Below are 21,837 nucleotides of genomic sequence, written 5' to 3' on the forward strand. Positions count from 1 at the left end.
GAGCAACTGCTCTGAAACGCCACTGCAGTTCTGAGTTCCATTGTGTAGGAAAAAAGAATGGACAATCGGAGGAACGTAGGCAGGCTCAAGGATTTCGACCACAGTGACGCCATGAGCAGCTGCATAGATAAACTCAGCTCTGGCTCCATTGCAGTTGATGAAGAAACAAATGGTATTATGGTCGTTTGCCAAGGCAGCCGGCTGAATGGGTAGAACAAGTCTAGAGTGCGAGAAAGGGAGGTTTTCAAATGAGCTATGATATTATGGTCCTGAGGTTGGGGTGTAGGCTGGAGAAAGATAAGACCTTAATTTTTGGATGGGACTAAGGAGAAGAACTGGAGTTCCAATGGAGTAAACAAAATCCTCTTAGTTGACTGGTTCGGACTCTCAGGTCTACGGTATCTTCAGCATCAGAAGCAGCATTTTGAATTTCATAAACACATTTGTGCACTCCAGCATTATCTTCTTGCCTTGTATCTGCATCATTTAGGATGCACTGCATCCGCATTAGCTCAGCCCGCAAACGTACAACTTGTTGGTGCACTCCTTCGAAGGAAACATCATTTTGAATGAGGAAGTCACCCAACCTTTCAGCTGACTCTACCATCCTAATTTGCTCTCTGGCCCCACCTTCAATGGATGCGAAAAAGCAAGATCTGATACTCAAAAAACACAGAAAACCTCGTGATCCACTCCACCTAATGCTAAGGAACTGTATCATACATGGGAAACTATGCAGTCCAAAGTTTTATGTTTGTTCTTCTGTTTTTTGTTACTTTGTCATACCTTGTATTATATGGATACACCACCACCTAGGCACACTGATTCTAATTCAACAGTCCCTTAAAGAAAATCGAAAGATACCTTAATCAAAGTATCACCACCTAGGCAGCAATACCCCAATCAGAGCTCTCTGTTCAGTGAATGGAGTTCATGTTCTGGATAGAATGGGCAATTCACTTTTTTTAAATCGTCTTTTTTTAAAAGATAAATTCACTTCTTTACATTGAAAAATTTTATAATGAACTCATTTTCCACAGGTTAAGCCTTCAAATACATCATCCTAATTGTCAGTTAATATACATATAATTGTACAAACAAACATCTAATAATTTGATTCAACAAACTTACAAGCACATTGGTTTTAGTTTAGATACAATATAAATATGTTCAACCTTAGTATGACCATCACTGAAAGTAGACATTGCTAACTATAATACATGAGATTTTAATAGCATGGCCTTATGTTTCCTTTTAATCACTCCATCATGGAATCAAGCATGAGGTAGAAGCCCCTGGCAAATCTGCTGCAGCATAATCTTCAGGTTATCGAACATGTTTGACATGCTCAAATTATCTGTTTGCAAAGATCAAACATACATTATAAACAATGACAATAAACAAAAAGAGAGCCATTAAGTTTTAGTCTTTCAATTGTCATACATGTGATTTTGGCCACGAGGATTTCTTGGATGTCTGAGGACGGCGGCTAATTTTGTAACTGCTTGCCTGGAGCTTTCTGCTGTTTGACCTGTTGCAACATAGGTCTGAGTATCACATGGCCAACTTTTAGGCACCTAAACTAAACATGCATATATGTTCAAAGTTGTAGCAAGGATCTCAGCATTAGTTCATATATGATGAAAAAATTTCACCAGACTGGCAATTTTCATTTTTCAATTGGTTTATGCATTTAGAGAAAAATCATAAGAAGTAATATATGTTTGTTAAGAAACTAAAAACTATAGAAGTAATTGATTTCTCTTCAATAAAAGCTGAAGTTATTTAATTTCGCAAAAAAAAAAAAAGAAACTTGTTTTGTTGAATCTAATAATAGGTTCTGAAGTGGGATTCATTAGCTAAAGAGAAATTTCAGTGAAAAAATCTTGGGTTTCTCTCTGGCATCACTAGTTGTTATGCGGAAGAGTAAGGAATAATACTTGGCCATGAATTAAAAATCACATCCAAGTAAGGGAATAAAACATGCATTTATACACCCCAACAATCATCTAGGGTAAAAGTGAATTCCAGATTTCCAGGCTTACCTTTTTTGCGGTAAATTTTAACTCCAATCTCAGAGATTCTGAAATGAATAGAAAAATCAAACAAAGCATGTTAGCGGAATAAAAAGAACAATAAAAAAAATTGAAAAAAAATTCATCCTTACAATGTTGAAGAGAGATAATTTGAGTTGTTTTAACTTTCCACTGTATATTTAAAATTAAAGTTCTAGTTAATTCAAAAGCAATGGAGTTGGGTAACCATTTAATGGTACTGCTATTTTCCTAATATGGGTTTTCTTTTATTTTTCAAATATGTATTGGTTCTTCACATGCATTTAACACCTATCAAATGTGCAAAAGTGATGAAATTGAAAAAACATGTGAGAGAAATAGCGATGCATAGGGATGTGTTTATAAAGAAAGATGAAGTATGGTCATCAGGCCACTAGATGGACTCGTTTTAATATAAGAAAAGGTTGCTTTCCAAATTTATAAAAGGAGAAAATATAGAATCCTAACATGTATTTTATTTTCAAGTACATTATAAATTAAATAAAATAATATTAAAAAAATGTAGCAAGAATAACTATATTGGTCTAGTAAGTCAATTCAAGAAGTGACAAGTAGTAAAAATTGATAGTTCAAGGGATCAAAGTAGATAGATGAATGTAGGTACCTTGTACGATGCCAAGGATGAGGTACACCATTCGACAAGAGCGACTGCACGATTCTCATGTTAAGAAATGATCCACCCATAATGTTTAGCTCCACTAGATTTAGAAGCCCATTAAATCCTAAGATCTTCACCTTACCACGAATTTGTAATTGCATAAGCCATGGCATTGCGCCTTGCCCTATATTCAACTTGGTCAATTCTTTTAACTCTGAAAGTTGAAGTACTTTGAGTTGAGGAAACCCATTTGCAGACACTTGCATTTTCTTTCCAAGGTATGCGTTTGCCCTTAATCTAAGAATCAACAATTTTGGTTGCTTCTCTAAAATAGGCATAGGATCACAACCTAGCTTAGATGCTTCCAATGTCAATTGTGTAAGATTTGGTGAGAATTCAACAGTTTCAGGAAATTTTTGCATATGTCCCTTTATGTCCAACTTAGAAAGATGGAGGCAAAAGTTTAAGGCAAGGGATGAAATGCTAAACTCATTCGATGCCTTAAGGTACAAGGATTTAAGACTGGGTAGCTTGGCAATGGAATTTGAAAACACAACCCCTTCTACCTCACACCTTCCTTCTAATTTCAATTTCTCAAGACAAGTTAAGTTGCTTGAATCATTCTTGATCCATTGGTTGAAGGTTATGCCTGATAGAATTTGAAGATTTTGCAATGTATCAATTTTCAATGGAACATCTTCCACTTGCCCCTCGATATAAAGATATCTCATGTTTTTAATCTTTTGTATCACATTTGGCACTTGTCTAAGATTGTTTATCTCCAAAGTCTGCAAACTCCTTAGGTTGCCTATAGTTGGTGGAAGCATTTTTAGACCTGTATGCCTTAATCCCAAGTACCTTAAATGAATCAGTTCTCCAATCATACTGGGTAGGCATTCAATTTCTAAACCTTCCAAATCTAACACTCTAAGCATTTGAAGCATTTGGCAATGAAATCTAGTTGTAATGCTCTACAATTTTTCCCCAAATTGAAAAATAAGAGAGAGCGAAGATATGGAGTTAAATGTTCAATGGAAGCATACCTCTCAAAGTCAGAATAAATGCTTCGTCGACGGGATTTAGGTGAAAAGAGAGATAAACTGGTGGAGGGGGATAAAGGATCTGCGATATAAGTTCCAATGAAGTTTTGCTCTTTTGCCTTTTCAATGGCCAACTCTCGTACAAGGTCATGAACCCGACATTTCGTAACTCTTCCATTAACACTCATTCTCACTACTTGAATCAAATTTCTATTGATTAACTCATTCAAGTAAACCTCAGCCACGTCTTTCATTCTTCGGTCATCTTGTTCTGGCACAAAACCCTCAGCAGTCCATAAAAGGAGCAGTTTTCTTGAGGAGATCACATAATCTTCTGGGAAGAGGCTTAAATGAAGAAAGCACGGTTTCAAGTAATGTGGCAAGTCGATGTAGCTCAGGTTTAGCATTGCCATTACTCCCATTTGGCCTTCTTTAGCAAGGTATGCACTAATGTCATCGTGCACCTGCTTCCATTCTGTACGTGACGTATTTCTTGACAGCAAACCTCCCAATACAACGATGGCCAATGGCAAACCATTACATTTGTCCACCATCGCTTCCCCAAGTTCCTTCAAATCTGGTGGATAGCTCTCGGTATCAGCATCAAGGAACGCCTTCCGACAAAACAAGTCCCAGCTCTGTTGTTTCGAAAGAAGCTGCATTTCATGGGGAATAGTTCGAGCATCTGCATGCAAAGCAACATACTTATATCGAGTTGTAAGAAGTAATCTGCTGCCGTTACTCCCATCGGGAAAAACATTTCCAAGGCAATCAGGATCGTTGCTGCTCACTTTTGCAAGAATATCCCAATCGGCACAGCTCCATACATCATCCAGAACTATCAAATATCTTTTCTCCTTCAAATGATCATGAAGGAAATCCCCCAACTCGTTCTCTCCATACTTCTCTATCATTTCTGCTTGCTCTTTACTGGGTGCAGAAACCTGGTTAATAATTTGCATATAAACCTCTCTGGGTCTACAATCTTGGGATACATAAATCCAGGCACGACAATCTGGAAAGTGTTCCACAATTTTTTCATGATTATAGACCTTCTTGGCAAGGGTGGTTTTGCCTATGCCGCCCATTCCTACCAAAGAAATCACGCGGCGCCTTTGGTCTCCTACGGTGAGCTGCTTCACTAGCTTATCTGCCTCCTCTGTAAGGCCCACGATGACACGTTCTTCTGCACGAGGAGAGGAGCGTCTTAGATCCTGCAACATTTGACCCGAACGGCTTGTTCCTTCTCCAATATTTTTTATCCCGAGAGCCTCCCGCCTATTTGAGATGTCTTGGAGGGTCAGTTGGATGTCTTCAATTTTCTTGCCAACCTTATGGCGGTTTATCAACTTCTTGAAGACACGCTTGTGAAAGTAGTTTGTTCTCAGGGACTCTGCATTCAGGATGAACATGTCTATGATGTCCTCAACTTCATAAACCGCTTCCCGGATTTCAGAAACCCAGTTGCGCACTCTTACATCTTCTTCTTGCTTCTTCTCCGCTTCTTCCAAGAAGCATTTCATCGCCCTTAGATCTTTCTGCAGCCTCTGGACTTGCCCGCGCACCTTCTTCAAGAAAGTTACCTCTTGAATAAGCATGTCACCGATCCTTTCAACCGCAAAGGAAACCACAGCCTCTGTCGCCATTGTAGTGTTCTCTCACCGACCCTCTCTTAACTCTGGATGGAACTGATTCTCTCAAGAAGGAAATACTCAAGTTTTGGAGCTATCGAACTTCCTTTAAGACGAGCATGGAGCTCCCTTTGACTTTGGGAATCAAACACCTTGATTGCGCAATAATTTGTTCTTACATAGCATTTGAGATTCCCTTCAATCAAAGTATTTTAAGTGAATGGCAGAGATGCATGAGCTGGACTTCATTTTGATCAGCAATCCTCCATAATATAATATACAGCAACATGGCATGCAATAAATGATATCATTTAGTTTCTTTCTTGTTCCCATACATAATAAGTCAACAACTGACAATTCAACTGCCAGCCAAGAAAGCCACAGCTGGCCAAGTGGGGTTTTTAATTAATAACTTCCTCACCCTTGCTCGTTAGGTATGGGAGATGCAAAGGACTTCGGATTTTTTTTAATTTACATTACCTTCCCTCCGCGTTTGGATTCATCACATGCACCACTTTTAATTTCTAATGTTATATTGATCAAGAACGATATTGCTTTTTCTCCGACTCACCACTTTTTTTCCAAATGCATGCCCTTTGAAATTTAATAAAAATGAAAAACATCAATCTATACAAATGTTTTTAAAAACAATTTTTTATTATACAAACTAAAACATAACAAAACAAGAAAATATGTTTACCAATCAAATAATAGAGAGCAGTTTTCTATTCTTAAAAACAAAAAAACATAATGATTTTAAAAGAACATTTTCTAGTTATTTTCATTTATTAATTTTTAAATAACTGTGTTTTAAAAAATAATTATATAAATATAGAGAGTGATAAAAAATAAGATATTATAGATAAAATTATTTTTAAAATATATTTAAAAATATAACAAATATATATGTTTAATATATTTCAAATTCCCAAATAGATTCGCTTTATAAAATATGAAAGAACAATAATTTCTTTCAAAACTATTATTAAAATCACTTTCCAAACAAAAATTAAAAGTATATTTTTTGAAGTCACTTCCCTGATGTTAAAAATGTTCTCATGTACATAAGATAATCACAAAATATTTGCTATAAAAAAATTTATCATGGATGTGGAGTCATAATCGTAAAATATATTTTTACTAAATATATGCAAATAATGTAATTAAAAAAAATATTTCAAACTTAAAAATAAGTTAACTATTTTGACTAAATATTTAAATTTATTTTTAGTTTTAAGACATGATATTAAGTTATTTTTTCAAATTAATTTGATTCACCTCACTTGAGTTTTTGACTAAATATACAAAATTCTCATTGATTTGAAATTTTATCAAATATTTAATCTATCATTTTCATTTGTTATTTTTACTTATCTTCTCTATCACTCAAAATAAGGAAGATATTGAATGAAATTTCAAACCAATGAAATTCAAGTATATTTAACCAAAATCTCATAAAAGATAATGAAGTTAACCCATATTTTACCAAAATATATTTAATCTATTTAATAACTTGAATTAAATTTTTAAGTCATTAAATTGACTTACTAAGTTGACAAAACCATGTTCTAGAGGAATGCCAGAGATGCATGAGCTGGACTTTATTTTGATCAAATCATCGCCCATTATATAATATGCAGCAACATCATTGACTAATAGTTTTCAGCATCATTTGGTTGCATCATGTTCCAATAAACAATCATTCACGTAATTGAAATTCATCCATAATATAATATGCAGCAACATCATTAGCTAGTAGTTTTCAAGATCATTTGGTTATTCAAGTAATTGAAAACTTATTATTATTATAATCATTGTTCTTATTATTATGCTACAAAGGTGATGGAAAAATTGCAAATGAAAGTATATTATTTCCTATTTTATGTTTTATAATATATATATATATATATATATATATATATATATATATATATATATAGAAAGAAAAGCCCTTTTTTAACTACCATATCATGTTACAATAATTAAAAAAGAACCAACTTTCCATCTAATTGGTTATTATTCACTAGTAAAATTAATGAAATAAATATTTCACTTGAAAAAATTAAGATTTGAGGTTGCAATTTGGATGGGTTGAGTAGATTAGAAGCCAATCACACCAAGTTTGATTATCAATATTTTCAATTAGTATTAGGAGTCTATTTAATAGTGATTCTAAAAAACCACATACGGACCTTCCCTTAATTGATGGAGCCATCGAACCCCTAGGTAGCACTTTCCTTTAATGCTAACATGGAGCTTCCTTTCATTTTGGGAATCAAACACCTTTCTTGCGCAATAATTTGTTCTTACATAGCATTTAGGGAATTGGAAAAGTTATGTGGATTGTTTGAGATTCCCTTAAGTCAAAGGATGGGAAAAAGTATTATGTGAAGGGCAGAGATGCATGAACTGGACTTAATTTTGATGAGCATTCACCCATAATATAATATACAGCAACATGGCAATAAATAATATCATTGCACACCCTTTTGGCAAGAGTAGTTTTGCCGATGCCCAGTCCTGCAATAAAAACCACCCATCACTTTTGATCTCTTTGGTTGTGTTGCCTTGCATTGCATCTTGTAGAAAGCACTGCATCCCCTTCAAGAAAACTGTTTTTAGGCAAGAAGCAGCATCTTCATCAAGTGTTTCAGTTAGTCAAACTCAACCCAATGTCAAAATCCCCTGTTTTTTAACTCTCTAAATTCCCTGTGTTTTGGTGTCATTGGGCAAGTAAGCAATACTTGAAAAAAAGAACCATGTTTCTTCATTTACAAGAAGGAAAAAAAGAACTAGGAATGATACTTGGCCATTAATTACTAGGCTGGTTTGATCGAAATCACATCCAAGTAAGGAACGCAAACATGCATACACCCCCACAATCAGCTAAGGTAAAAGGGAGTTTCAGGCTTACCTTTTTCACAATATATCCAAAATCCAGGGATATTTTCATTGTCCGATTATGTTGAAATAAATAAATAAATAATTAGCTGAATGAAAAAGAACAATAAAAAAGATTTTTTAAATAAAAAAAAATCCTTCCAAATGTATAGAAGAAGAAAATACAAAATCCTAACAGGTATTTCATTTTCAAGTATATTATAAATTATAAAATAAAAGTAGTATTAGAAAATAAAGCATGAGTAATCATATTAACCTTACAAGATAATTCAAGAAATAAGCTGACAGTAATGCTACTACTTTTATGAGCAAATTTTATTACTTTTTTATGTTTACCACATTTTATCATCCATTGATGTAAAAAAAAAAAGGAGAGAGTGGCCAATGATATATAAAAATGTTTTTCTCAAGAGCTCTTTCTTACGTGTTGATTACTAAATAATTAATATCTTCGCATAATAAAACAAGTTAATATTAGGAATAGCAATTTTACGGGTAAATCGGGTCACCCGCCCCTATTGGGGCGGGTATGATAATATCCTATTCGGGTATATAACGGGTTTGGGAAGCATATAAAAACCCAAATCAGGTTCGGGGCGAGGATGGGTTTTGCAGTTAATGCCCCGCCCCGTATATGAATTACCAATTTACCCTTATAGCATTACAAAATACCCAAAAAGTCCTCCATATATATAATCATTTCTTCCTCAAGATCTAGGATTCTTTTGCTCGTAAGATAGTAAGAGAGCTTTCGTTTTCTCATTTCTTCTCGTTTTCTCATTTCTTCCTAAATTGCTTCTTCCCGTTTCACCCTAAAAACACAATTTTTACTCTAAAAACTATAATACCAAATTCGTAGACAACAAATTATTAGGGTTTCTATGGATTCCTCATTTCCAGGTAAGAAAACCCTAAGTTTTGAGGCTTTGTTAAAAATGTCTTGTTTTTCATATTTTTCTGGTTTTAGTGTATAGATTTGAGATTTTTTGGGTTGTTTATTTGTAGATCTGTGCATTTTGTTCTCATATGTGCAGTTTGTAGTTTTGTTGCACAACAAATGCTTGATTAAATGTAGATGAGGAGACAACACAACATGGATGTCATCGGAGTATGAATCATTTTGAAAGAGGTTCTTTGTAACTTAAATATGAGAACACAAATAGTGTTTGTTGACATTCCAGAGACCCATGTTCTATAAAAACATGATTCCCGAAAACACATTTGGGATGAGGATGAGATTATCAGCTCTTTTGTAAATGGGAATGGGGACACCAACTCGCCCTGCCCCGAGTTTGGGATGGGGATGGGAAAAAAATTATATAATCGGGACGGAAATGGGGTAGGGGTGGCTTGTCCCATACCCGCCCCGTTGCCATCATCCCTAGCTAATATCATTCACTTCTTTTGAGATTTTGGTCAAATACATTTAATTTTTATTGTTTTGAAATTTTATCAAATAATTTCCTTATCCTTTTTATTATTTTACTCACATTTCTTATCACTCAAAATAAGGGGGATATTTAATGAAATTTCAAATCAATGAAGAGTCAAATATATTTAATCAAAACCTGAAGGGAAGAGGGTGAAACTAACCCTAACAAAATTGGTAGTTCAAGAGATTCAAAATAGATCGATGAATGCAAGTACCTTGTAACATCCAAGGAAGAAGTTTGTGAGTGGAGATAACCCCTTGATTCTCGAAAACCATGCCAATGAAAAAATAGATAGAATCATAAAGTTTAGCTTTAATAGATTTAGAAGCCCCTTAAATCCCGATATCTGCACTTTTGAGAGAATTTGTAACTGTGTAAGCCATGACACCGCACCTTGCCACATATTCAATTTGGTCAATCTTTTTGACTGAGCTCTGAGTTCCATTGCAGTTGATGAAGAAACAAATGGTATCGTGGTCGTTTGCCAAGGTGGCCGGCTGAGTGGGTAGAACAAGTCTAGAGTGCGAGAAAGGGAGGTTTTCAAATGAGCTATGATATTATGGTCCTGAGGTTGGGGTGTAGGCTGGAGAAAGATAAGACCTTAATTTTTGGATGGGACTAAGGAGAAGAACTGGAGTTCCTATGGAGTAAACAAAATCCTCTTAGTTGACTGGTTCGGACTCTCAGGTCTACGGTATCTTCAGCATCAGAAGCAGCATTTTGAATTTCATAAACACATTTGTGCACTCCAGCATTATCTTCTTGCCTTGTATCTGCATCATTTAGGATGCACTGCATCCGCATTAGCTCAGCCCGCAAACGTACAACTTGTTGGTGCACTCCTTCGAAGGAAACAGCATTTTGAATGAGGAAGTCACCCAACCTTTCAGCTGACTCTACCATCCTAATTTGCTCTCTGGTCCCACCTTCAATGGATGCGAAAAAGCAAGAGCTGATACTCAAAAAACACAGAAAACCTCGTATCATACATGGGAAACTCTGTAGCCCAAAGTTTTATGTTTGTCCTTCTGTTTTTTGTTACTTTGTCTTTCCTTGTATTATATGGATACACTGATTCCAATTCAACAGTCCCGTAAAGAAAATCAAAAGATACCTTAATCAAAGATACCACCACCTAGGCAGCAATACCCCAAGCAGAGCTCTCTGTTCGGTGAATGGAGTTCATATTCTGGATAGAATGGACAATTCACTTTTTTAAAATTGTCTTCTTTGACATTGAAAAGTTTTATACTGAACTCATTTTCCAAAGGTTAAGTTCACTTCTTTACCGGTGAACTTGTATTTTTCATTTTTATACTATTTTTTTTTTTTTAAAAGACAAGTTCTATTAATGGATTGATTTTTTAAAAAATAATATCACCCTGCAAAAAGCCCAAACCTACCACTTTCAAACCAACAAGAATAACACTTTTGCATGCCAAGCAAAGCCTTCAAATACATCATCCTAATTGTCACTTAATATACATATAATTGTACAAACAAACATCTAATAATTTGATTCAACAAACTTACAAGCACATTGGTTTTAGTTTAGATACAATATAAATATGTTCAACCTTAGTATGACCATCACTGAAAGTAGACATTGCCAACTATAATACATGAGATTTTAATAGCATGGCCTTATGTTTCCTTTCAATCATTCCATCATGGAATCAAGCATGAGGTAGAAGCCCCTGGCAAATCTGCTGCAGCATCATCTTCAGGTTATCGAACATGTTTGGCATGCTCAAATTATCTGTTTGCAAAGATCAAACATACATTATAAACAATGGCAATAGACAAAAAGAGAGCCAACAAGTTTTAGCCTTTCACTTGTCATACATGTGATTTTGGCCACGAGTTTTTCTTCGATGTCTGAGAATGGAGGCTAATTCTTCAACTGCTTGCCTGGAGCGCTCTGCTGTTTCACCTATTACAACACAGGTCTGAGTATCACATGGCCAACTTTTAGGTACCTAAACTAAACATGCATATATGTACAAAGTTGTAGCAAGGATCTCAGCATTAGTTCATATATAATGAAAAAAATTTCACCTGGCAATTTTCATTTTTCAATTGGTTTATGCGTTTAGAGTAAAATCATAAGAAGTAATATATGTTTGTTAAGAAACTGAAAACTAAAGAAGTAATTGATTTCCCTTCAATAAAAGCTGAAGTTATTTAATTTGGCAATAAAATAAAATAAATAAATAAATAAACTTGTTTTGTTGAATCTAATAATAGGTTTTGAAGTGGGATTCATTATTTAAAGAGAAATTTCAGTGAAAAGATCTTGGGCTTCTCTCTGGCATCACTAACTGTTATGCAGAAGAACAATGACTAATACTTCCATGAATTACTAGGCTGAATTGGCAGAAATCACATCCACGTAGAGGAACGAAAACATGTATTTATACACCCCAACAATCATCCAGGGTAAAAGTAAATTCCAAACTTCCAGGCTTACCTTTTTCGCGGCAAACTTGCCATCCAATCTCACCATTTATAAAGATTCTGAAATGAATAGAAAAATCAAACAAAACATGTTAGTGGAATAAAAAGAACAATAAAAAAAATTGAAAAAAAAATCATCCTTACAATGTTGAAGAGAGATAATCTGAGTTGTTTTAACTTTCCACTGTATATTTAAAATTAAAGTTCTAGTTAGTTCAAAAGCAATGGAGTTGGGTAACCATTTAATGGTACTGCTATTTTCCTAGTATGGATTGAATATATATAGAAAAATATTTGCATTTGTTTTATTTTATTTTTCAAATATATATTGATTCTGCACATGCATTTAAAACCTATCAAATGTACAAAAGTGATGAAATTGAAAAAACATATGAGAGAAATAGCGATGCATAGGGCTTAATGTGTCTACAAAGAAAGATGAAGTATGGTCATCAGGCCACTAGATGGATTCGTTTTAATAGAAGAAAAGGTTGCTTTCCAAATTTATAAAAGGAGAAAATACACAATCCTAACATGTATTTCATTTTCAAGTACGCTATAATTTAAATAAAATAATATTAAAAAATATAGCAAGAGTAACTATATTGGTGATATAAGTTAATTCAAGAAGTGACAAGTAGTAAAAATTGATAGTTCAAGGGATCTAAGTAGATAGATGAATGTAGGTACCTTCCATGCCAATGACGACATCCGTGAAACAAGAAGAGCAATTTCGTCTCAAGAAATAATCCATCCATAATGTTTAGCTCTACTAGATTTAGAAGCCCATTAAATCCTACGATATTCACTCGTCTATGAATTTGTAATTGCATAAGCCATGGCATTGCGCCTTGCCCTATGTTCAACTCAGTCAATCCTTTTAACTCTGAAAGTTGAAGTACTTTGAGTTGAGGAAACCCATTTGCAAACACTTGCATTTTAATTCCATGGTATGCGTTTGCCCTTAATATGAGAGTCAACAATTTTGGCAGCTTCTCTAAAACGACCATATGATCACAACCTAGCCTAGATGCTTCCAATGTCAATTGTGTAAGATTTGGTGAGAATTCAATGGTTTCAGGCAATTTTTGCATGTGTCCCTTTATGTCCAACTTAGAAAGATGGAGGCAAGAGTTTATGGCAAAGGGTGGAATGCTGGAATCATCTGATGCCTTAAGGTACAAGGATTTAAGACTAGGTAGCTTGGCAATGGAGTTTGAAAACACAGCCTCTTCTACCTCACACCTTCCTTCTAATTTCAATTTCTCAAGGCAAGTTAAGTTGCTTGAATCGTTCTTGATCCATTGGTTGAAGGTTATGCCTGATAGAATTTGAAGATTTTGCAATGTATCAATTTGCAATGGAACATCTCCCTCTTGCCCCTCGATATAAAGATATCTCATGTTTTTAATCTTCCATATCACATTTGGCACTTGTCTAAGATTGTTTATCTCCAAAGTCTGCAAACTCCTTAGGTTGCCTATAGATGGTGGAAGCATTTTTAGACCAGTATGCCTTAATCCCAAGTACCTTAAATAAATCAATTCTCCAATCATACTAGGTAGACATTCAATTTCTAAACCTTCCAAATCTAACACTCTAAGCACTTTGAAGCATTTGGCAATGAAATCTAGTTGTAATGCTCTACAATTTTTCCCCAAATTGAAAAATAAGAGAGAGTGAAGATATGGAGTTAAATGTTCAATGGAAGCATACCTCTCAAAGTCAGAATAAATGCTTCGTCGACGGGATTTAGGTGAAAAGAGAGATAAACTGGTGGAGGGGATAGAGGATCTGCGATATTAGTTCCAATGAAGTTTTGCTCTTTTGCCTTTTCAATGGCCAACTCTCGTACAAGGTCATGAACCCGACATTTCGTAACCCTTGCATTAACACTCATTCTCACTACTTGAATCAAATTTCTATTGATTAACTCATTCAAGTAAACCTCAGCCATGTCTTTCATTCTTCGGTCATCTTGTTCTCGCACAAAACCCTCAGCAGTCCATAAAAGGAGCAGTTTTCTTGAGGAGATCACATAATCTTCTGGGAAGAGGCTTAAATGAAGAAAGCACGGTTTCAAGTAATGGGGCAAGTCGATGTAGCTCAGGTTTAGCATTGCCATTACTCCCATTTGGCCTTCTTTATCAAGGTATGCACTAATGTTATCGTGCACCTGCTTCCAGGCTGTATGTGACGTATTTCTTGACAGCAAACCCCCCAATACAACGATGGCCAATGGCAAACCTTTACATTTGTCCACCATCTCTTTCCCAAGTTCCTTCAAATCTGGAGGATACCTCTCGCTATCAGCATGAAGGAACGCCTTCCGACAAAACAAGTCCCAGCTCTGTTGTGTCGAAAGAAGCCGCATTTCATGGGGAATAGTTCGAGCATCTGCATGCAAAGCAACATCCTTATATCGAGTTGTAAGAAGTAATCTGCTGCCGTTACTCCCATCGGGAAAAACATTTCCAAGGCAATCAGGATCGTTGGTGCTCACTTTTGCAAGAAAATCCCAATCGGCACACCTCCATACATCATCCAGAACTATCAAATATTTTTTCTCCTTCAAATGATCATGAAGGAAATCCCCCAACTCGTTCTCACCATACTTCTCTATCATTTCTGCTTGCTCTTTAGTCGGTGCAGAAACCTGGTTAATAATTTGCATATAAACCTCTCTGGGTCTACAATCTTGGGATACATAAATCCAGGCACGAAATTCTGGAAAGTGTTCCACAATTTTTTCATGATTATAGACCTTCTTGGCAAGGGTGGTTTTGCCTATGCCGCCCATTCCTACTATGGAAATCACGCGGCGTCTTTGGCCTCCTCCGATCAGCTGCCTCACTAGCTTATCTGCCTCCTGCGTAAGGCCCACGATGACACGCTCTTCTGCACGAGGAGAGGAGCGTCTTAGATCCTGCAACATTTGACCCGAACCTCTTGTTCCTTCTCCAATATTTTTTATTCCTAGAGCCTCCCGCCTATTTGAGATGTCTTGGAGGGTCAGTTGGATGTCTTCAATTTTCTTGCCAACCTTATGGCGGTTTATCAACTTCTTGAAGACACGCTTGAGAAAGTAGTCTGTTCTCAGGGACTCTGCATTCAGGATGAACATGTCTATGATGTCCTCAACATCATAAACCACATCACGGATTTCGGAAACCCAGTTGCGCACTCTTAAATCTTCTTCTTGCTTCTTCTCCGCTTCTTCCAAGAAGCATTTCATCGCCCTTAGATCTTTCTGCAGCCTCTCCACTTTCCCCCGTACCCCCTTCAAGAAAATTGCTTCTTGAATGAGCATGTCACCGATCCTTTCAACCGCAAAGGAAACCACAGCGTCTGTCGCCATTGAAGTGTTCTCTCACCGACCCTCTCTTAACTCTGGATGAAACTGATTCTCTCAAGAAGGAAATACTCAAGTTTTGGAGCTATCGAACTTCCTTTAATACTAGCATGGAGCTTCCTTTGACTTTGGGAATCAAACACCTTGATTGCGCAACAATTATGGAGATTGTTTGAGATTCCCTTCAATCAAAGTATTTTAAGTGAATGGCAGAGATGCATGAGCTGGACTTCATTTTGATCAGCAATCATCCATAATATAATATACAGCAACATGGCATGCAATAAATGATATCATTTAGTTGCCTTCATGTTCTCATAAATAACAAGTCAATAACTGACAATTCAACTGCCAGACAAGAAAGCCACAGCTGGCCAAGTGGGGTTTTTAATTAATAACTTCCTCACCCATAGTCGTTAGGTATGGGGATGCAAAGAACTATATTGCTTTTTCTCCAACTCACCACTTTTTTCCAAATGCTTTTAAAAACAATTTTTTATTATCCAAACTAAAACAAAACAAGAAAATATGTTTATCAATCAAATAAATAAAAAACAAGTTTCTATTCTTAAAAATAAAAAATATAATATTTTAAAAAATATATTTTTTAGTTATTTTTATTTATTAATTTTTAAATAATTATATAAATATAGAGAGTGATTAAAAATAAAACATTGTTGAGAAAATTTATTTTTAAAAATATAAAAAATATGTTAAGCATATTTCAAATTTTCAAATAGATTCGCTTTATAAAATATTAAAGAATAATAATTTCTTTCAAAACTATTATTAAAATCACTTTCCAGACAAAAATTAAAATGTATTTTTTGAAGTCACTTCCCTCATTTTGAAAATGTTCGTATGTACATAAGATAATCACATAATATTTGCCATAAAAAAATTGTCATGGATGTGGAGTCATAATCATAAAATATATTTTTACAAAATACATGCAAATGAGGTAATTAAAAAAAAACCATGTTCTAGAAGAATGCCAGAGATGCATGAGCTGGACTTTATTTTGATTAAGTCATCGCCCATTATATAATATGCAGCAACATCCTTGACTAATAGTTTTCAACATCATTTGGTTGCATCATGTTCCAATAAACAATCATTCACATAATTGAAATTTTGTAATTATTATTATCATCCATAATATAATATGCAGCAACATCATTAGCTAGTAGTTTTCAAGATCATTTGGTTCTTCATGTTCCCATAAATAATCATTCAAATAATTGAAAACTTATTATTATTATTATCATCGTTCTTATTATTATGCTACAAAGGTGATGGAAAAATCGCAAATGAAAGTATATTATTTCCTATTTTATGTTTTATAACATATATATACAGAAAGAAAAGCCCTTTTTTTAACTGCCATATCATGTTACAATAACAAAAAAAGAACCAACTTTAGATCTAATTGGATATTATTCACTAGTAAAATTAATGAAATAAATATTTCATTTGAAAAAATTAAGATTTGGGGTTGCAATTTGGATGAGTTGAGTAGATTAGAAGCCAATCACACTAAGTTTAATTATCAACATTTTCATTTAATACTAAATCTAACCCAGCACCAAGTTTGATTATCAATATTTTCAATTAGTACTAGGAGTCTGTTTAATAGTGATTCTAAAAAACCACATACTGACGTTCCCTTAATTGATGGAGTCATCAAACCCCTAGGTAGCACTTTCCTTTAATACTAACATGGAGCTTCCTTTCATTTTGGGAATCAAACACCTTTCTTGTGCAATAATTTGTTCTTACATAGCATTTGGGGATTGTTTGAGATTCCCTTAAATCAAAGGATGGGAAAAAGTATTTTATGTGAAGGGCAGAGATGCATGAACTGGACTTAATTTTGATGAGCATTCACCCATACAGCAACATGGCAATAAATAATATCATTGCACACCCTTTTGGCAAGAGTAGTTTTGCCGATGCCCCAAGTCCTGCATTAAAAACCACCCATCATTTTTTATCTCTTTGGTTGTGTTGCCTTGCATTGCATCTTGTAGAAAGCAGTGCATCCCCTTCAAGAAAACTGTTTTTTTAGCAACAAGCAGCATCTTCATCAAGTGTTTCAGTTAGTCAAACTCAACCCAGTGCCAAAATCCCCTGTTTTTTAACTCTCTAAATTCCCCGTGTTTTGGTGTCATTGGTCAAGTCAGCAATACTTGAAAAAAAGAACCATGTTTCTTCATTTACAAGAAGGAAAAAAAGGAGAATTCTAGTCTTATATCCCAAAACAACTACTTACTATTATTCGAAACTATTCATTCACAAACACAAATTGTAGTAGGAGTCATGCTCTGCTTGCAGAGATCAAACATATGCATCATAATCCTTTAGCGTTACAAACAATGGTAATTGACAAAAAGAGAGTCAACAAGCTAGCCTGTCACTTGTCATACATCATGTGATTTCGGGCTTGAGTATTTGACAAGTGCTTGCATGCCTTGGATGAGTGGTGTATAAGGGTTTGCATGGTCTTCATTTAACCATGTGTGATCAGTGACCATGATTCAGTTTCTCTCTATCTGCGTAAGTTTCTTGACACGTTCTAGGCAGGAAGCTAAATTTCCAACTGCCTGTCTGGAGGATTCTAATTTTTGACCTGTTGCAGCACAGGTCCTGAGTATCACTAACCCAACTTTTAGAAGTAAGCAAACATATATACTGAAAAAAAAATTCACTAAACTGGCAATTTTCAATTGTTTTTGTGGGGTTAGAGTATAATCATAAATAAGAAGTAATATATGATGGTTAAGAAATTATACTCAAAACTATAGCAGTTATTAACTTCTCTTTAAATATTTCACCACCAAAAAAAATTGTTGAATCTAATATTAGGTTCCGAAGAGAAATTTCAATAATAATAATAAAAAAAAATGGATCTTGGGCTTCCCTCTGGCATCATTAGGGTTATGCAGAAGAACTAGGAATGATACTTGGCCATCAATTACAAGGCTGGTTTGATCGAAATCACATCCAAGTAAGGGAACGCAAACATGCATACACCCCAACAATCATCTAAGGTAAAAGGGAGTTTCAGGCTTACCTTTTTCATAGTATATCCAAAATCCCGGGATATTTTCATTGTCGATTATGCTGAAATAAATAAAAAAATAGCTTAATGAAAAACAATAAAAAAGATTTAAAAAAAAAAACCCATTCCAAATGTATAGAAGAAGAAAATACAAAATCCTAACAGGTATTTCATTTTCAAGTATACTACAAATTATAAAATAAAAATAGTATTAGAAAATGAAGCATGAGTAATATAATGCAAGAAGTGAGTGACAGTAATGCTACTACTTTTATGAGCAAATTTTATCACATTTTTGTGTTTATCACATTTTTTACATCCATTGATGTAAAACCAAAAAGGAGAGAGTGGCCAATGATATATAAAAATGTTTTGCTCAAGAGCTCTTTCTTACGTGTTGAGTACTAAATAATTAATATCTTTGTATAATAAGACAGTTTAATATCATTCACTTCTTTTGAGATTTTGGTTAAATGCATTTAATTTTTAATGGTTTGAAATTTTATCAAATAACTCTCTTATCCTTTTTATTATTTTACTCACTTTTCTTATCACTCAAAATAAGGTGGATATTTAATTAAATTTCAAATCAATGAAGAGTGAAATATATTTAATCAAAACCTGAAGAGAAGAGGGTGAAATTAACCCTAACAAAATTGGTAGTTCAAGGGATTCAAAATAGATCGATGAATGCAAGTACCTTGTAACATCCAAGGAAGAAGTTTGTGAGTGGAGATAACCCCCTTGATTCTCAAAAACCATGCCAATGAAAAAATAGCTAAAATCATAAAGTTCAACTCTAATAGATTTAGAAGCCCCTTAAATCTCGATATCTGCACTTTTGAGAGAATTTGTAACTATGTAAGAGATCCATGACATCGCACCTTGCCCTATATTCAATTTGGTCAATCTTTTTAACTTCAAAGGTTGAAGTACCTTGAGTCAAGAAAACCCATTTACTGACACTTGCATTTCCTTTCCAAGGTATTGGTTTGCCCTTAATCTAAGAATCAATAATTTTGGAAGCTTCTCTCCTAAATGGGCATAGGATCACATTCTAGTGATGGGACTTGGAGGGAATTGAAGGGCTTCAAACAATTTTTGCATGTGTTCCTTCATTTCCAACTTAGAGAAATAGAGCCAAGAGTTCATAGCAAATGATGGAATGATAGACCCTTCCGATGTCTTAAGGAACAAAGGATTTAAGACAATGTAGCTTGGCATTGGAGTTTGAAAACCTAACCTCTTCTATACCATATCTTCCTTCTAATTTCAACTTCTCAAGACAGGTACTTAACTTGCTTGAATCATTTTGGCTCCATTGCTTGAACCTTATGCTTAATACAGTCTAAAGATTTTACAGGGTATCAATTTGCAATGGGGCATCATCCCCTTGCCCCTCTGTATAAAGATATCGCAGGTTTTTCATTTTCCACATCACATTTGTCACTTCATTGAGATTGTTCATGTCCAAAGTCTTCGAACTCCTTAGGTTGCCTATAGATGGTGGAAGAGAATGCCTTAATCTCTCAAGTACCTTAAATGAATTAGTGTCCCACCTATACTTGGTAGGCTTTCAATTTCCAAACCTTCCAAATCTAGCACCCTAAGCACTTTGAAGCATATGCCAAAATGTACTTGCAAAAATTATTACCAAAAATGAAAAAAGGGGTGAATGACTTCAATTTCCGAATTCCAAGATAGCATGTCCCAAAACAATTATTTGCCATTATTTGAAACTACTTATTCTTGATGAACAAAATTTACTTTTTATATTGATATCGTATTTTGAAAAAATGAAAAATCACTTTTGCATTAAAATTGTCTTTTAAAAAGATAAGTTCATTTTTTTTACTTTGAAAAGTTTTATACAAGATAAGTTCACTTCTTTACTGCTGAACTTGCATTATTTTTTTTATTTTTTATTTTTGAAAGACAGTTCTATTAATGGATTGATTTTTTAAAAAAATTATATCACCTAGTGAAAAAAGCCCAAACCTACCACTTTCAAACCAATAACAATAACACTTTTGCATGCCAAGCAAAGCCTTCAAATACATCATCCTAATTGTCACTTAATATACATATAATTGTACAAACAAACATCTAATAATTTGATTCAACAAACTTATAAGCACATTGGTTTTAGTTTAGATACAATATAAATATGTTCAACCTTAGTATGACCATCACTGAAAGTAGACCTTGCTAACTACAATACATGTGATTTTAACAGCATGGCCTTACGTTTCCTTTCAATCACTCCATCATGGAATCCAGCATGAGGTAGAAGCCCCTGGCAAATCTGCTGCAGCATGATCTTCAGGTTATCGAACATGTTTGGCATGCTCAAATTATCTGTTTGCAAAGATCAAACATACATTATAAACAATGAAAATAGACAAAAAGAGAGCCAACAAGTTTTAGCCTTTCACTTGTCATACATGTGATTTTGGCCATGAGTTTTTCTTGGATATCTGAGATAGGCGGCTAATTCTTCAACTGCTTGCCTGGAGCGCTCTGCTGTTTGACCTATTACAACACAGGTCTGAGTATCACATGGCCAACTTTTAGGTACCTAAATTAAACATGCATATATGTACAAAGTTGTAGCAAGGATCTCAGCATTAGTTCATATATAATGAAAAAAATTTCACCTGGCAATTTTCATTTTTCAATTGGTTTATGCGTTTAGAGTAAAATCATAAGAAGTAATATATGTTTGTTAAGAAACTGAAGTAATTGATTTCCCTTCAATAAAAGCTGAAGTTATTTAATTTGGCAAAAAAAAAAACTTGTTTTGTTGAATCTAATAACAGGTTCTGAAGTGGGATTCATTATTTAAAGAGAAATTTTAGTGAAAAGATCTTGGGCTTCTCTCTGGCATCACTAATTGCTATGCAGAAGAATAAGGAACAATACTTGGCCATGAATTACTAGGCTGGCTTGGTAGAAATCACATCCAAGTAAGGGAACAAAACATGCATTTATACACCCCAACAATCATCCAAGGTAAAAGTGAGTTCCAGACTTCTAGGCTTACCTTTTTCACGGAAAAATCCATGTTCACCATCTATAAAGGTCCTGAAATGAATAGAAAATTCAAACAATGCATGTTAGTGGAATAAAAAGAATAATAAAAAAAATTTTTAAAAAACATCCTTACAATGTTGAAGAGAGATAATTTGAGTTATTTCAACTTTCCACTATATATTTAAAATTAAAGTTTTAATTAATTCAAAAGCAATGGTGTTGGGTAACCATTTAATGGTACTGCTATTTTCCTAGT

General features: G+C 34.5%; 2 protein-coding genes across 2 annotated transcripts in view; both read right to left on the bottom strand.

The window, feature by feature from the left end:
- Positions 1-1,041: 1,041 nt before the first annotated feature.
- On the bottom strand, positions 1,042-5,437 carry LOC117911239 (putative disease resistance protein At1g50180). Its single transcript, XM_034825535.1, has 4 exons — positions 3,717-5,437; positions 2,046-2,083; positions 1,444-1,531; positions 1,042-1,357 (listed from the first exon to the last, which is right to left on the bottom strand). Exons 1-4 carry the CDS (start codon positions 5,357-5,359, stop codon positions 1,354-1,356), a joined length of 1,773 nt encoding a protein of 590 aa, XP_034681426.1. The 5' UTR covers positions 5,360-5,437; the 3' UTR covers positions 1,042-1,353.
- A 5,670-nt stretch (positions 5,438-11,107) lies between these two features.
- The window catches only part of LOC117911236 (disease resistance protein RPP13-like), a 33,624-nt gene continuing 22,894 nt past the window's right edge, over positions 11,108-21,837 (bottom strand). Inside the window, exons 4-6 of the mRNA XM_034825532.1 lie at positions 21,592-21,632; positions 11,524-11,611; positions 11,108-11,437 (exon numbers count right to left, since the gene is read on the bottom strand). Coding sequence (XP_034681423.1) covers positions 11,434-11,437; positions 11,524-11,611; positions 21,592-21,632 — 133 coding nt within the window. The 3' untranslated portion in view covers positions 11,108-11,433. The remainder of the gene's footprint in view (positions 11,438-11,523; positions 11,612-21,591; positions 21,633-21,837) is intronic.

The sequence above is a fragment of the Vitis riparia genome, chromosome 3 (genome assembly GCF_004353265.1).
Source record: "Vitis riparia cultivar Riparia Gloire de Montpellier isolate 1030 chromosome 3, EGFV_Vit.rip_1.0, whole genome shotgun sequence".
NCBI classification, from domain to species: Eukaryota; Viridiplantae; Streptophyta; class Magnoliopsida; order Vitales; family Vitaceae; genus Vitis; species Vitis riparia.